Source organism: Meles meles, chromosome 4, assembly GCF_922984935.1.
Source record: "Meles meles chromosome 4, mMelMel3.1 paternal haplotype, whole genome shotgun sequence".
Lineage (NCBI taxonomy): Eukaryota > Metazoa > Chordata > Mammalia > Carnivora > Mustelidae > Meles > Meles meles.
Window position 1 is genome coordinate 58,154,141 of NC_060069.1, and position 15,959 is coordinate 58,170,099.

General features: G+C 38.4%; 1 protein-coding gene across 4 annotated transcripts in view; it reads right to left on the reverse strand.

Annotated features, from left to right (window-relative positions):
- The window catches only part of FXR1 (FMR1 autosomal homolog 1), a 54,404-nt gene extending 38,952 nt beyond the window's left edge, over window positions 1-15,452 (reverse strand). For all 4 annotated transcript variants that reach the window (XM_046001675.1, XM_046001677.1, XM_046001674.1 and 1 more), the window contains exons 1-3: window positions 15,354-15,452; window positions 2,343-2,395; window positions 627-720 (exon numbers count right to left, since the gene is read on the reverse strand). In XM_046001675.1, the coding sequence (XP_045857631.1) occupies window positions 627-720; window positions 2,343-2,395; window positions 15,354-15,404 (198 nt within the window). In that variant the 5' untranslated portion in view covers window positions 15,405-15,452. The remainder of the gene's footprint in view (window positions 1-626; window positions 721-2,342; window positions 2,396-15,353) is intronic.
- Between the last annotated feature and the right edge of the window lie 507 nt (window positions 15,453-15,959).

Here is a 15,959-nt window from a genome sequence, read left to right on the forward strand (position 1 = left end):
TGAAAAAAGCAACATACAAAGAAGTAGCACTATATGATCCCACTTTTATTTTTAAAAATATGGGACAGCCTGTGAATGACAAATACAGTGAATAGTGGTTTTTTTCTTCTCATGTAATTCCTATTTAGTCCTTGTTGTTTTTCTGTACTTTTAAAATCTTCTGGACATTTCTAAAGTATGTAACAAGGCTGTATGCATATTACAATATTTCACGTTTTTATGTATCAACTATATTAATGATCACAATAAAGGATAATTATTAATATATTATAAAGATACTAATTTAAAAAGTAAAAGAAAAGTTTTAAAGTAATTAGCAAAAAGGAAAACAGCAACCAACACCACAAAACTCTCTGTGCCATATTCTATACAAACCAATTCAAATACACTATCATTCTTAACTACCAAATTATTACTTTCATGGTAAAGAAACTTGACCAAGGACACAAAGCTCAAAATGTTAAAGGTAAGACATGAATCCCAACTGACTCCAACACTCAAGCCCTGCTATATATAATTATACAGCCTATTAACAACAGAAAGACCAACGAAACTATCAGCTAGACATATTTTCCTAAAAGTGTATTTATTTAAAACAAAGTCACACAAAAAAATAAAATACATACCTCTACTTCATCTCCTTCACTAATTTCTTTTTTTATGTCAGGTGGTGGTGGTAATCTAACTTCATTAAATGGAACCTGGCGTTCTGGCTGCCAGCTGAAAGATCAGGAAAGGAATTAACAATTTTGAAACAGATTATTCAAAAAGCCCCTAATACGTAAGCTATAGCCTATGCCTAGTGGTGTATATTTGAATTAATCATTTAGCTTTCCCTAATGAAAAGCAAGCTTCATTCATATTATATTTTCCCAAGTAATTAGTCTGTTAAAATTTTTGCATGACTCTTGATGAAGTTCATAAATTATCATTAATACTAATTATGTATAACCGTCCAAATTACTCATCCTAAAGTAACAGTACATACAGTTTTCTGAAAATGAAATAGGCTAAGTTCATAGTAATAACTCAGACTTGAAATAATGTCACATCTACATTGTCAATAAACAGTAGTGCAACCAACTTAATTCAAACAAGCTTACAAGTATATGACTTATCAAAGGAACAGAATTTCAGAGCTTACAGAATATTAACTTCATAATTCATGTGCACATGTTCACAGAAATGCAGAAAATTACTGTTATTTTGCATAACTGTATTTCAAGATTTAATTTTCTTACACAGAATTTACATTTTCTGCAATGAATATATACATTAATATCAAAACTTGGGAAAAGCTGACTTCTATCTTTGTAGCAAATATGACCAAATTAAAACAAACTTAGCTATTGCTTAACTAACATTTTTTGTGTCAGACTATATAAGCTGGGTTGATAAAATTAAAAATTCCTCCCTATTCTAATAAGTCATTCATATGCCTGGGAGGTACACTAGCACATAAAATATCAAATAAATTCCTATGGCTTCCAACTGAAGATGCTGTGCAAAACATCAGGAAACAAGACTTTTGAATGCTTTCTTTTCACCATTACTCTCTAAATGGCAGCTGCTCAAAGATAGGAATCATCCCAACACATGTTTCTACATGCAACAGCTGCTGGGCAGATCTCTCTTCAGGCCATTCCAGCAGCAGCTTAAAAGTGAAAGTTGGAGACATCTTTTGACCTTCAATTATACAGTGCTCCTTTACAACTCTTCCAAACCAAGCCCAACATACTTTCACATTTACTTGGGAAAGAGAGGATTAGGAGCAGAGAAATGGGCAGGATCTCAGCTGAGTAGGGACCTCCCCCCACTCCCACCCCGCACCAATGCGGGCTCAAACCCAGGACTGCAGGGTCATGACCTGAGCCACCGAGGTGCCCATCTTTCACATTTTTTAAACAAGGCCTAGGCCCTACAACAACTATAAAACTGATACTCCTAATTAATATCAAGTTTAAATTAAAGGCAGTCCAATGCAAACCAGCAGCCATTTGGAAGGCCTTCAACAACATCGTTTCAACACTCTGGGATTTTAAGAATTATGCATAGTATAATCCCATTTGTGCCATCTGATTTTTGCAAAAATTACTAATTCATGTTCACATTATGTTTTTACAAAAAAAAAGTCATGAAAAAAGTAACAAGTATACTGTGGGAAGAAAAAGGGGTGAAAAGTTATCAAACTAGAACTACCTGAACTTAGAAGATGATCAAACAACCAAAGACCCCCACCCAAAAGCAAAATCATTTTCCACTGGCAATCAGAACACCCAGAAGCAAACACAAACTTAGCACAACCAATCTTTAAGATCTCTACTGATTAAAAAATGACTTACTTGTTCTCAAAAACAACTGTGAGGGAGTCTTCATGAACATCTTTGATAAATCCCTGCAAAAAACAAAAACATTATCAAAATCATGTCAATATCCAGTTAAACATTACATTAGGGGCTCCTCACTGGCCTGGTCAGTAGAACATGCAACTTTTGATCCCAAGGTTGTGAGTTCAAGCCCCACTTTTGAGAGAGCACTTAAAAAAATTACATTAACTGCAAAAGCCTATATTACACATACAAACATGAAACACTGAAAAGAACACAAAGCTTGGAATTAGGCAGATGTGGGTTTGATCTCCATCTCCACCATAATGAGCTATACAGCCTCAGAAGTTACTTAGCCTCTTTGAATCTGTTTCTACATAGTGTCACCTACCCTGGAATTAGGGAAAAATCAATGTACGTCTCGGAAACATCATAGGTATTAGTCTATAATCAAAGTGAGCAAGGCTGTCTTTAGTACTGTGACTAGCAATACATAAGGACAAAAATCAGGGACCCTGTCTACGGGAAAGCTACCAGATTCTAAAGATAAAATTTCTATGGGGCACATGGCTGGTTCAATCAGTAGAGCATGGGATTCTTGGACCTCAGGACTGTGAGTTCAAGCCCCACACTGGGCATAAAGCTTACTTTAAAAAAAAAAAAAAAATTCATTTGCAGACCTTCCAGAGCCCTCATTTTAGTGAAAGGAAAGCTAAAACCACATATATCTACATAACCCCCAAATTCACCACCTAAGAGGCTATAAATGCTGAATTTAAACACATCTCTCTGGAGCTCTTCTCAGTAACTCTTTTTCAATCAGATGATAAAGTGCTTTTCCTGATTTGTATTTTAAATTCCAAAAGGCTAATTTTAGTAGCAATACTAATTTGAAGAAATAAAAGCATCTTTTCTAAAAACCTTTTTAAGACAAAGTTCGGGGGGGGGCCTCAATATACACTTCACGACTGGAAAGGCAAGATATATTACCCAAAAGAGGCTCAAAATAAAACAAAATTTTAGTGTTTAAAACCAATTATCAAAACCCTTGCCTGAAGTGTGATTTATAAATCCAAGAAGATGCATGAATCATTTAAGAAAACTTTCCCACTAAATCACTAAGAACACACCTTAGTCCAGAAAAATTCCTTTAAAAATAAAGAAAAATTCCTTTGACTGCAAGGTAACTGTCCTTTCAAATAAATTCAGCCATTTCTTTAAATTTCTCAAAAATCTACTAGTAACCTCCTATAATTGCAACTCATTACATCACAAAATTTACATCCCTTATCAAAAGGAAAACAAACACAAACACCTTAATACTCAGCACACCACCAAGACACCAGACAACTTGAATCCTTGATTTAAACTAAGGTTTTAGATTGGAAACCCAGATCCAAAACCTAAGATTTGGGCCCTGAAAAAAAAAAAAAAAAATTTTTTTTTTTTTTTTTGAAGAGTTTATTTCTTTGGAGAGGGAGAGAGGGAAGGGGACAGGAAGAAGGAGAGAGCCTGAGGCGGGACTCCGTCCTAGGACAGCGGGATCATGACCTGAGTCAAAAGCAGATGCTTAACCTACTGAGCCACCTCAAAATTCTTGTCAGTAGAGTTTACTGATTGCCAACACACTGAGCCAAACACTGCCAGCAAGAAACCATACAATCTTCCTTAAAAGGAGGGTAGGTTTTTTGAGACACCAGTCTCAAATAGTAAAAGCAAAAGGATCCATCAAAAATCTCTAGTTCACTTATTCTCCTAAGCAAAAGGTAAAGAGTTCTCACACAGCACTCCTCTTTCAAAATATTCTTATATAAGATTCACTCTACCTTTAATATTTCTATCAAAGCTTTTATCTCTAAAGTCTTTCTAAAACTTTCATGAAATTTTAAAATTTCATTTGCTGACTTAATTACTGAACCAAACTTGTGACAAAAATACTGTATTTCTAAAAATATGCGGACTAAAATAAATTCTCCATAAAGACACTGGGCTCAGTTTGTTAAATTCCATTTCCTCTAAATGGGCTACCTCTCCGTTTTCCCCAGCTGCATCAGTTACTGTTCTGAATAAAAATGATTATGAAAACCCAAGGGACGCCTGGGTGGCACAGCTGGTTTAAGCAACTGCCTTCGGCTCAGGTCATGATCCTGAAGTCCTGGGATCAAGTCCCACACTGGGCTCCCAGCTCCGTGGGGATTCTGCTTCTCCTTCTGACCACCACCTCTCTCTCATGCTCTCTCTTACTCTCAAATAAATAAATAAATCTTTAAAAAAAAAAAAAAAAGGAAAGAAAGAAAGAAAGAAAAGAAAACAACCCAAGAGAAATGATAAGTTAATAGCATTAATTTATGCAAAATTCACCTCAGGTCCTTCCATGCATCCCTCCTCCCTCCCCCCAAGAACTGCCACTGCAGATCTGATTATCACTTGTTATCCTTTGATCAATTATCCGTTTATTTATTGATTTCATCCTTTGGCCTCAGTCTACCTTCCCAGCCCAATTTGTTAGATACTAAATCTAATAATTTAGCATCCCTGAAATCAAGATACTTCTTACAAACTGATGGCAAATCTTAGAGAACACAAGATAACCACATAGCAATCAGGGTATAAATTTCACTGTTCAAGCCTGTTCAAACTTGGTTTGCTTGCAATTTTCTGTAGCACTTGACTGCAACCTCCTGACAATTCATTCAGCAAACCAATGAAGGCCAATTTTAGGAAGCATTAAGGTTTCTTACTAGAAGGTTGTTCTGTTGACACCTTCTGATAAAATCAAGAAAGCACCAGCACCAAAACTTGCAGAGTGGATGAAAATTCTTGCAAGAAAATCCTGGAGATAATAGAGAGCTCTTTTAAAGTATGCTTACAACATCAATACTCTCCATGGCACTGAGGAATATACTGTAAGAAGAAACACAATCACCTGAATGTGAAGATGTTTTCACCAATTTATTTTGTTTACATCTTCCATTTTATTCATGCAAGCATTTAAAAGCCATCTTTCAGGGATGTCTGGATGGATGGCTCAGTTGGTAGAGCATGTGACTCTTATCTAAGGGTTGTACTTCTGAGCCCAGCTGACTGCAGAGATTACTTAAAAGATCTTAAAAATAATGGTATCTTTTGATAAGTATGAAATACCACTCAGATTAACTGACAACACTTCTTAGTGTCTCTCAGAATACCACTTAAGATGAAATTATACAGATCTTCCACTAACTTCCCAAATCTGTATAGAAAATTAACCTATGCCTCAGACTCTAAATCGCAATTTAAACTGTAGAAACATCTCTGTCATTGGCTCACTTTCATACCTCAAACCAAACATGTCAAAAATCAGAATCACCTCCCACCCTGCTTTGCACTCTATATGTTATGATCCACTTGACAAGAGTAAAAATAAAATAAAATTGAATACAGTATTTTTTAACCAGGCTTCTAAGAAAATGCAGCCCAATCACTAAGGCATTCACTATGGGTAACAAACTAACTTCTCTTCCATGCACCTAGAATGGTACTAGCTATATGAACTATACTTACAAGAATTGAGGAAGTAATTCTTCTGTGTAATAATCTGAATGAGACACTCTATTATGCTGAGAAATTTAGAGGTTCCTAGCAGAGATGATCGCCATTGCCTAAGTAATTTTGTACATGTCTCAATTTGCAAAAGGAATCGAAGCTTCTTAAACTAAGGTATACCAAGACACTCAGGTGCCAAAAGTACTTAATGCTACTCCTCTCCCCCAAAATACCATGAGAAATCTTCCTGGTGCTCTTATATCAAACAATGTAAATAATTTACAATTAAACATTTTATGTTATGTTCCTGGACTATGTATTCAGATAACAGATACAGAAAGAACTCATTAGGGAAGGAAAAAAAAAAATCTCACTATGGTACAATAGTTCCACTGTTAAGATTGGTTCTCAGATCCACTACTTACTATGTGATAGGTAAAACAAGAGGGCTAAAGGCAGTAAGGTAACGATAATAAAACTCCTAACTGGCTGTATTCTTGCCACAAAGCAAGTCACAATGTCCTACATTCTTTCCGGAGCACTCCAGAGACTTTCTGGAGCAATTCTCAGGAGGTTCTATCAACCCTGAGTGAGACTGAGCTTTCCTGGATGCTGGGCATCCTCTCCTAATTTCCTCACATGCAAAAACAAAACAAAAAAACCCCAAAACAGATTATTTTTTAATACACAGTAGTAGCATATTTGCCTAAATATTAAAAAATAATTCGTGTAGTGAAGATAAAATAAATAAAAACACAAGAAAATCTAAGAAATTCTATGTATAAAGATGACATATGCTGCATTTAATCAGGACTGGAAACCCTGGAGCCCTGATAAGGAAAAAAAAAAACAGTTCATTATGTAAAAAACTTCTCTATGACCAGAGATACCAAAAAGTCGACAGGTATTAAATGAGAAGGGGCACTCAAATGAGTCCTAAGAAGTCTCAAAAAGTGACAAAGACATTCAATAGGAAAACAGACAAACAACAATTTATGGAAAAGCAATCAAAATGCCCAACAAACATTAAAACTCACAAGAGGGAATCTAAAATCTGCAAATGAAAGTTCCAATGAGAAAATCATTTATATCCAACCGAATGGCCAAAGTTAAAGATTACAGAACCCACTTTGTGGCAAGGATGTCCAAAACAGTTTTTATATTTATTGACAGAGAAAACAGGAAGGGTTAAGCCTTTTGGAAATTAATGTTAACATTCATTAAAGCTAGAAAAGAAAAGTTCCCTTCCACCAGGCTTCCCATTCTTTGAAACCTCTCCAATGGAAACTGGTATGTGGAGTGGCAAAAAACTGAAAACAAAGTGTGTATGAACTGGGGAATGGCTGGATAGCATAATTCTTGCCATGAATTATGTAACCATTTAAAGCTAAATTACGGGGCACTTGGGTAGCTCAGTAGGTTAAGCATCTGCCTTCAGCTCAGGTCATCATTCCAGGGTTCTGGGATTGAGCCCTATATCCGGCTCCCTGCTCAGTGGGGAATCTGCTTCTGCTTCTCCCTCTCCCACTGTGCCTGCCCACTACCAACACCCTGCTCCTATGCTATGCGCACTCTCAAGTAAGTAAATTAAAATCTTAACAAGTTTAACTTAAAAAATATAAATAAATTACACTTCAAGGGGCAACAGCCAAAAGACAATCCTATTTTATAGAGCAGTAATGAAAAAAGCCTTCATGTGTATATGAATATGTACCTATGTACCATACTATTGAATGCAGAGAAAAATCTAGTAGGGTGTCTACCTGGCTATAAACCCTATCTGAGATGGAGTGGCAGTGAGAGAAGATTATATGGCAAAGGGGAGAAAAAGGAAAAAAAGGGAAAAAATTTACAACAAAGCAACTTCATGAATACTTAATGCCTACATGTTAAATTATACATGTGCCTACATATGCATATTCTTTAAAGAACTGAGATATATCCTAAGGCATTCTGTCAACCAGCACCACACATACACAGCACCACTCTCTGTTAACTTTTTTAATTTTTCCATCTCTAGGGATCTCAAATCTACATTCTAATTAACAAACTGGTTTGTTTGATGCCTACACAACCTACAAGATTTTAATTGTAATTTGATTCCAGTAACAAGCACAAATATTTAAGACTAATACTACAATCAAATTTAACTTCAAGCAGTACATTTTTTGAAGACCTACATAAATCAGTCTACAAGTGGAAGTCATTTCAAATCAATGGACAAATGTTCTCCAAATAAAGTTCAGAAATTTACTGATTGCGTTAGAAAAGTTACCGCATTATGTAGTAAGTTCTCACACGGGAAAAAATTCCAAGTCAACCTCCAGCATCCACTAATATTGAACATTTAACTATTCTGAGCTTTAAAAAATGACAATGAAGGGGCACCTGGGGGCTCTGTGGGTTAAAGCCTCTGCCTTCCGCTCGGGTCATGATTCCCAGGGTCCTGGGATCCAGCCCCGCGTCGGGCTCTCTGCCTGCCTCTCTGCCTACTTGTGATCTCTGTCTGTCAAATAAATAAATAAAATCTTAAAAAAAAATGACAATGAAGATATGAAGATTTCATAAGAATGCATAAATACCTATTAACCCTTGTACATCAATGTTCTTGGCTTGTTAATTTCACATATCCAGCAGTTCTTGAAAAGGAATTACTTAATGGTTCCATATAGCCACCTGAAACTATTACGACTTTCCAGTTGCAAAGGGCTGAAGTTACCCATAGTTCTATGTATCTGTAAAGTTCTGTGACAACAACGAAACTCAACAGGGTCCATATATTAATAGCTAAAAATAATTTTTCAACTGCATAAATTAGAATCAGAAATGACGTTAATTTTGTATGTATGCCATTATATTACCTAAAATTTAAAACAAATCAGTGTGTCCCAAAGCCAAGAATGAGAGATTCATCTGTTCATTCAACAAACATGTACAGAAGCCCTACTATACACTAAAGACACATAACAAGGCACTGGAAAATTTAAGATTTGAAAAACATCCTATAATCTGAAAAATTTCATATCAAAGCAAAAAGTTACAAGATGGAAAGAAAAGTTTTACTATTAATTAGCCCTGTAAGAAACGCAGAGATACAGAAAGCCTGAGAGTCTTGATCCTGAAGAAATCAACAGGGAATGCATGCCATGTTCATCTGCCAAAAATAACCATAAACTTCATCAGTTAATACTGGAAGGGACCTCTACTTATTCTCCCAAAAAACCTTGGCAAAAAATGCTGAGGCTAAAGTAAAGGAAACAAGTTAAAACAACTGATATTTAACTAAAATTTAATGCTGTCTCAGTTTTGCCACTGCTATCAGCATCTTTTAATATAAGACAAACTATAAAGTTGTATTATAAATAATACATACGTTTGAATCAACAAAGCAATCCTTTGTATTCATTTTCCTCTGCTCAAGGTATTTATGAAGACTTGATATTAGAAAATTTTACAGATCAAAGTCTCTTACTACTAATAAACATCTGTCAGATAATATTATAAAGCCTTTAAATACGCAATACTACCTGGCACGATTACCCGGAGGTGCTTCGTCATAAGAATATTTGAAAAAGGGGCACCTGGGTGGCTCAGTGGGTTAAACCCTCCTCCTTTGGCTCAAGTCCTGATCTCAGGGTCCTGGGATTGAGCCCCATATCGCATTGGGCTCCTTGCTCAGCGGGGAGCCTGCTTCCCCTTCCTCTCTGCACACCTCTCTGCCTACTTGTGATCTGTCAAATAAATAAATAAAATCTTTAAAAAAAAAGAATATTTGAAAGTTTCATGTACACTGACCCTGGAACAACATAGGAGATAGGGGTACCCATCCCAACACAACTAAAAATCCACATTTAACATCTGAGCCTCCCAAAACTTAATACTAATAGCCTACTGTTGACCAGAAGCATTACCAATTACATAACCTATCAACACATATATGCAGTATTCTTCTAGTAAAGCCAGAAAAAAATGGTAAAATCATGACAAAATACATTTATACATATAAGCAGATTCATGTAGTTCAAACCTATGTTGTTAAATGGTCAAATGCATATGCATACACAAAAGCATTTCAAGTATTTCCCAAAATACTTTCTACAGCAAGCAATATGAGGCTAGCAACTGAGAACAGTGTATTTAAAAAACTGTCTAGGGGCACCTGGGGGGCTCAATCCTTAAGCATTTGCCTTTGGCTCAGGTCACAATCCCAGAATCCTGGGACTGAGCCCGGGCTCCTTGCTCAGCCTGCTTCTCCCTCTCCCACTCCCCCTGCTGGTTTCCCCTTTCTCACTCTCTTTTTTCTTTTTAAGATTTTATTTCAGAGAGAGCACAAGCAGCAAGGAGGTACAGAGAGGGAGGAGGAGAAGCAGGCTCCCTGCTGAGAAGGGAGCCCAAAAAGGGGCTGGATCCCAAGACTCTGATATCATGACCTGAGCTGAAAGCACTTAACAGACTTAGCCATCCATACACCCTGCCCTGTCTTTGTAACAAAAATATTTATGTATATGCCCACTACTCTGAGATTTCCTTTGAAGAACCTCTAATGCTATACTAAATTAGGCACTGGAAATGAGAAGCCCTCGAGTTAAATCTCATTTCAGCTCCAGTGTATTTATGGATAAGTTACTTGTAACTGTCAGTTTCCCAGTATATAAAATGGGAATAAAAACACCAATCTCATGGAGTTTTTGAAAGAACAAAATCAGAAAATACTAGTATAAGCTTCATAGACTAACAAGTAACAGACACAGTAAACTATTATCTTACAAAATGCACACAAATATGTAATGTTACAAGAAACATACAAGTGCATGAAAATATGGAAGAAAGTATGTTTTAAGTACATAAAGCCAAGGCCTTGACAATATATACCTCTAGGTAGATGAAATTTTTCTTTTTTTCGTTTTTCTGTTTTCAGATTTTTCATACTTACATATTGCTTTTATAATACAAAAAATAAGATTACAAAAAAGTTTAATTTCTAAAAATTAAGTGACTTTTTCAGTTAAATCTTAGTTCTTTTATGTTTTTACAAAAGCACATTTTAAAACATGTATGATTAGGGCGATCTTTGGAATTCCCATGTGTGGACTCCCCATACATATAGTATTAAGTAAAAAAAAAAAAAAAAATTTAAAAAAAAAAAAAGAGTCACATATAGTATTAAGTTAAATCTTTTGCCAAAAAAAAATTTTCAATTAAAAAATGTACAACTGGGGGCTCCTGGGTGGCTCAGTGGGTTAAGCCCCAGCCTTCAGCTCAGGTCATAATCCCAGGGTCCTGGGATGGAGCCCCATGTTGGGCTCTCTGCTCAGCGGGGAGCCTGCTTCCCCCTCGCCCTCTGCCTGCTTCTCTGCCTACTTGTGGTCTCTCTTTCTGTCAAATAAATAAATAAAATCTTTAAAAAAAAAAAAAAGATGTACAACTGGGAATTATCTTTAAAATACGTGGAGATGTGTTTTTAACTTAATAGTGTCCCTAATATTAAAACAGCCACCATCTATCTTTTCCTCAATTATTAATCTGCACAAAGAAACCAATATTCAGTACTAACTTTGAAAACTCGGTACTCTCAAGAAATTCCTCTACTAAAATTCTATAGCTCATCATTAATTAATGCTAATAAACCTACTGCATAATTTAATTACTCTCAAATTTCATTTTAATATCAAAGTAACAGGAAATTTTGGAAATACTGTAGCGCTCTGAAATTTGTAGTCAGTCAAAGCAGAAATTGCAGAGCTCTGAAAGTAATCCTGTCTTTTACAGAAGGCCTGAAATTTCACTCAGCCATCTCAGAGATTACACATTTCCTTAGAACACCATGGAAACTTTCCTCTGTATCAGCCAGAAATTGAGGGACTTACATTCAACCTCTACTTAAATTATATTCTGCCCATGGCTATGCAAGTTGGAATGCTATTACAAAGTCAGTATCATATACATCAGTTGCTAAGCATTTTAATGACTCCAAATGGGCAAAGGGTTTTGGGGGGATAACTGAAATGTTCTAAAGTAAGGTTGTGCTAATAGTCACACAACTCTATAAATACACTAACAACCATAAAATGTAAATTCTATCTTAAATAAAAGCACCTTCAATGGCCAATAGTATAAACTCTAAGATGCCTCACTCTAGGTAGAAAAGGCTATAAACAAATTTTTATACAAAATTATATCCCCTATCAGGTACATAACATCTCTTCCCAATTCCCAAAGATTTACGAAGCTGAAGAGCGAAGAGCAGCACATCAAATTTTTATCTCTTTAACAAACTACAGATTCACTGTTTAAAAAAAAAAGATATAAAACATAGTTTTTTGTTTTTGTTTTTTTTTTAACGATCTAATTTTAGGTCACATCTTCTTTTAGCTTTTCACTGGTTCCAATTAATTTGTAAGAAGTTTCAGTTCCACCAGAAAATCTTTAATAAATGTCTACAGAGTACTGCCTCAAGGCATAATGATACAGGCTACTAAACCCATGACTTTGAAATTCTACTGCGATTAGCATTTACAGCTGTGTCTGTATATGGGAGAAGGGAAGAAAAGGAAGAAAATCAGAATCACCTGCACACTGAAGAACACCACGGAAAGAATAAACCAAAATGTTAACAGCTGTTATTCAAAGGCAACTTTTCTTTCCAAAATGCCCTCACTGACCACTATTATTGTTTAAATTAGAGGATTTTACTTAAAATTAAATTGCTGCTATGCTAAATGAAAGAAGCCAGACTCAAAACACTCAGTATACTGTATGAATCCACATATAGGACATTCTGGCAAAGGCAAAACTATGGGGACAGAAAAAAAACGCTCTAGGATCTGAGGGTGAAAAGAGAAGCTGACTATAAAGGCACATGAGAGAAATTTGGGGAACAGTGGAACTCTTTGATCTCCATCGTGTTGGGGGTTGTTACACATGTACCAAGGCTCATTTAAAAATAGTAATTGTTCAGTAAATCAATTTTTTTCCAAGTGAGCAAGGAGTTCCACGGGATTAAAAAATTGGGGATATGAACGAACTCAAACTCTTCATTTTACAGAAACTATATGCTCAGGCGTGCACAGATAAATACATGGGAATTCAGCTTACCATTACCTAACTTCAAATCCAGGGCTCCCCCCACCTCACCATTCTTGCTCTTCCAGAGTTCTAAAGACCCCAGTTTCCACAATGTGCAAGTGGATTATGGTAGGACATAAAATTCCAAACGTTCAAGTGCAATTATTTTAGTACAATGTAGCTAGGATCCCTCCCAACCTTTGCAAAGTACACCTTTCTTTGTGAAGTAAAAGTGAGTAATGACTCAAAGTCTAAGTAGACTCAAACAGATCTGCAGAGTAAGGGATCAACAATACTTCAGAGTTCCAAAACCGGGACATTCACTGTGAATTTGATTTTTAAAAAACCATGGGCCGGGGAGGGGGGGGGGGACCACTCCAGAGGCTCCTGGGTGGCTCAGTCGGTTAAGCATCTGCCTTCAGCTCTGGTCCAGATCCCTGGGTCCTAGGATGGAGCCCCCTGCCGGCCTCCCTGCTCAGCAGGGACTATGCTTCTTCCTCTCCCTCTGCCCCCAATCCTGCTCTCTCGCTCTCAAAATAAAATCTTAAAAAACAAACAAAACAAACAAATGCTGTAAACAATCTTAAGACTTTCAAGCTGATAACCTTAAATTAAACTTACAAAATAAAAATAAGAAATGAGCATTTTCTATAGCAATCAACACCAATAGTTGACTAAAAAAGGAATGTTCTACCATCCACAAGCTATGAAATAACTAAGGCAAAAAAATTTTATTTTTCAATTTCCTAGAGGAGGGGGAAAAAGCATACATCCATTACATAACTGTATCACCATACACTGGGAATATGAAACTTTTCCACGGAGGGCGGTGTGCAAAAATGATGAATCTTACCTACCCTCAACAGCAAAAGTATGGCAAGCCCATTCTTTGTGCATCGTGCCACAACTCTATCTGGGCTCAGAGAGGGCAACTACTAGGTTTCAACAATAAGTCAATGAAGTATCTACTTAAATTTCACTTAGATCTTCTGACACCAAATATTAAATCTATATTGAGTCAAGCAAAAAGCCTCCTTTCCATCGGGCAGTCACTGTTTTAACTTTGCTGACCACCTAAGGCAACTTGTAAAAAGCTTAGGGAGATCCTTTTAGACGCCAAATGTGACTCCCCACCAAGCTATCACCACGTGACAGTTAAACCAAATCCATACAGCTTATCGGTAACCTACAAAACGAAAACAACACTAACAAGAGGAAATTACGACCACCAAATAAAATTAATCCCGTGAAACAAAAGCTAGGCTGAAATGAAACCCAGAGAGAATATACTCTGCGTACACACAATACTCCTGTATTAAGAGAGGCCCTTCATAAAAATAGCCAGGACTCTCAAACATTTGAGATCCTGGCTTACTTAGTAAGATTGACTGACAGACACAGCTGGGGAGATTTTGTATTGATCTTGTAACATACTTTTGGAGAAAGAATCAGGACAAGGCACCGTTACAATGGCAAAACTAAACTGTAAGGATTTCATTTTCAGTAATGTGACCCCCCCCCCCTTACACTTGGAAGCCCCGACTGAATTCCTCTACTCTCGAATTCCTGTTTTCCAATCCCCATCCCATAATAATGCATCTCCCGGTGCAAACAAACAAAAAACCTCGTGGAGAACAAAACAAAAAGCAACAATTCTTTCCGAAAAGACTGAATAACTAATATAAAGAAATGAGTCACCTCCCCACCAGTCTCCCTGATCGATTTCATTTTTTCAATCTTACTTTAAAGCCTTTAACTCTAGCCTTTTCTTCCGTAATAAAGGGGCTAAGGCGCCGCCCAATTTCCCAGGCCGCAGAAATATTTCAACCCGCCACGTTAGGTTTTCTAGTTTTCTCTTCGATCCTAACCCTCAATTCGGAACCCGCTTCCTAGTCAGACACTAAAGTTTATTAGCCCCAGACCCTAATACAAAGGTGAATTCTTAAGATTCCGCGACGCACCACCCGCCCCCCCCCAAGGGGGTGGGGAGGGGTCGGAGCAGCGGGCCGAGGCGCTCCCGCTCGGCCCAGTCCGAGGGGCGGGGGAGCGGCTGTGACCACACAATCCCACTACCTCCTTTCACGACTCCCCAACCTCCCGGCGCTCAGGCCTGCTCCCAGGGAGCTCCTCGCCGCCCCGCAACGACTCGGCTTCTCCTCACCGGCCCACCAAGGGCGGCACTAGCATCCAAAAATAAGGTTCATAAATAGGAAAACACAAGAGGTGTCCGACGTGTTGTTTCAAAACATAACGGAGCCCTGGCCCCCGAGACCGTTAAACCGCGGGTGGAGGGGGGAGAAGCGAGGAACCCAGCAGCCCCGGCTTCGGCCTGGCCGCTCTTTTCGACTCCAAACCTCACTCTTCGGGACCACCAGCCCTCCCCCAAACCTGCCTTAGCCACCAGAACACCCGACAAAGCGGCAACAGGGTCAATACCTTGTAGAAAGCCCCGTTGGAGCCGCGAACCTCCACCGTCAGCTCCGCCATGTTGGAACCGCAAAGGCCGCTGGGAAGAGATTCTAGAAACTTTCCAACCAGAAGGGAGGAGGGGGGAGGGGCGTAAGGGAGGCGGGGGGGAGGGGCGGGGAAAATAGGGCGGGGACTAGGCTCCCCCGCCCCACACCCCTGGAGTCTCACAGTGCAATCCCGACTCTCCCAGTGGGGTCCCTCCGCTCCTTACATCACTGGTCCTGGGCTCCGCCCGCTGCTGCCAACGCCCGGTTCGCCTCCCGACGCAATCGCTAGACCTTTGCTTACCCGCCCCTACGTCCCCGCCCTCCAGTACCCACAGCTTCCCCGCTCCAGCCGGTGGGTACCTCCAGCCGCCCCGGAGGTACTGTCCGGAGGCCGCCTGCCCCACTCATCGGCTCTCCGCGGCGGTCGGGCATTCTGCCCCCAAACTTCTTGCAAGTGCTGGCAGCCTCGGACTAGCTTTCCTTACCTAGGAAGAGCAAGTTTGGGGGCTCCAGTTGCCCACTGACACAACCTTTGGGCGGGAGAGGGAGCTTAAAAATGTACACACTAGGTCCCCCAAATTCTTTC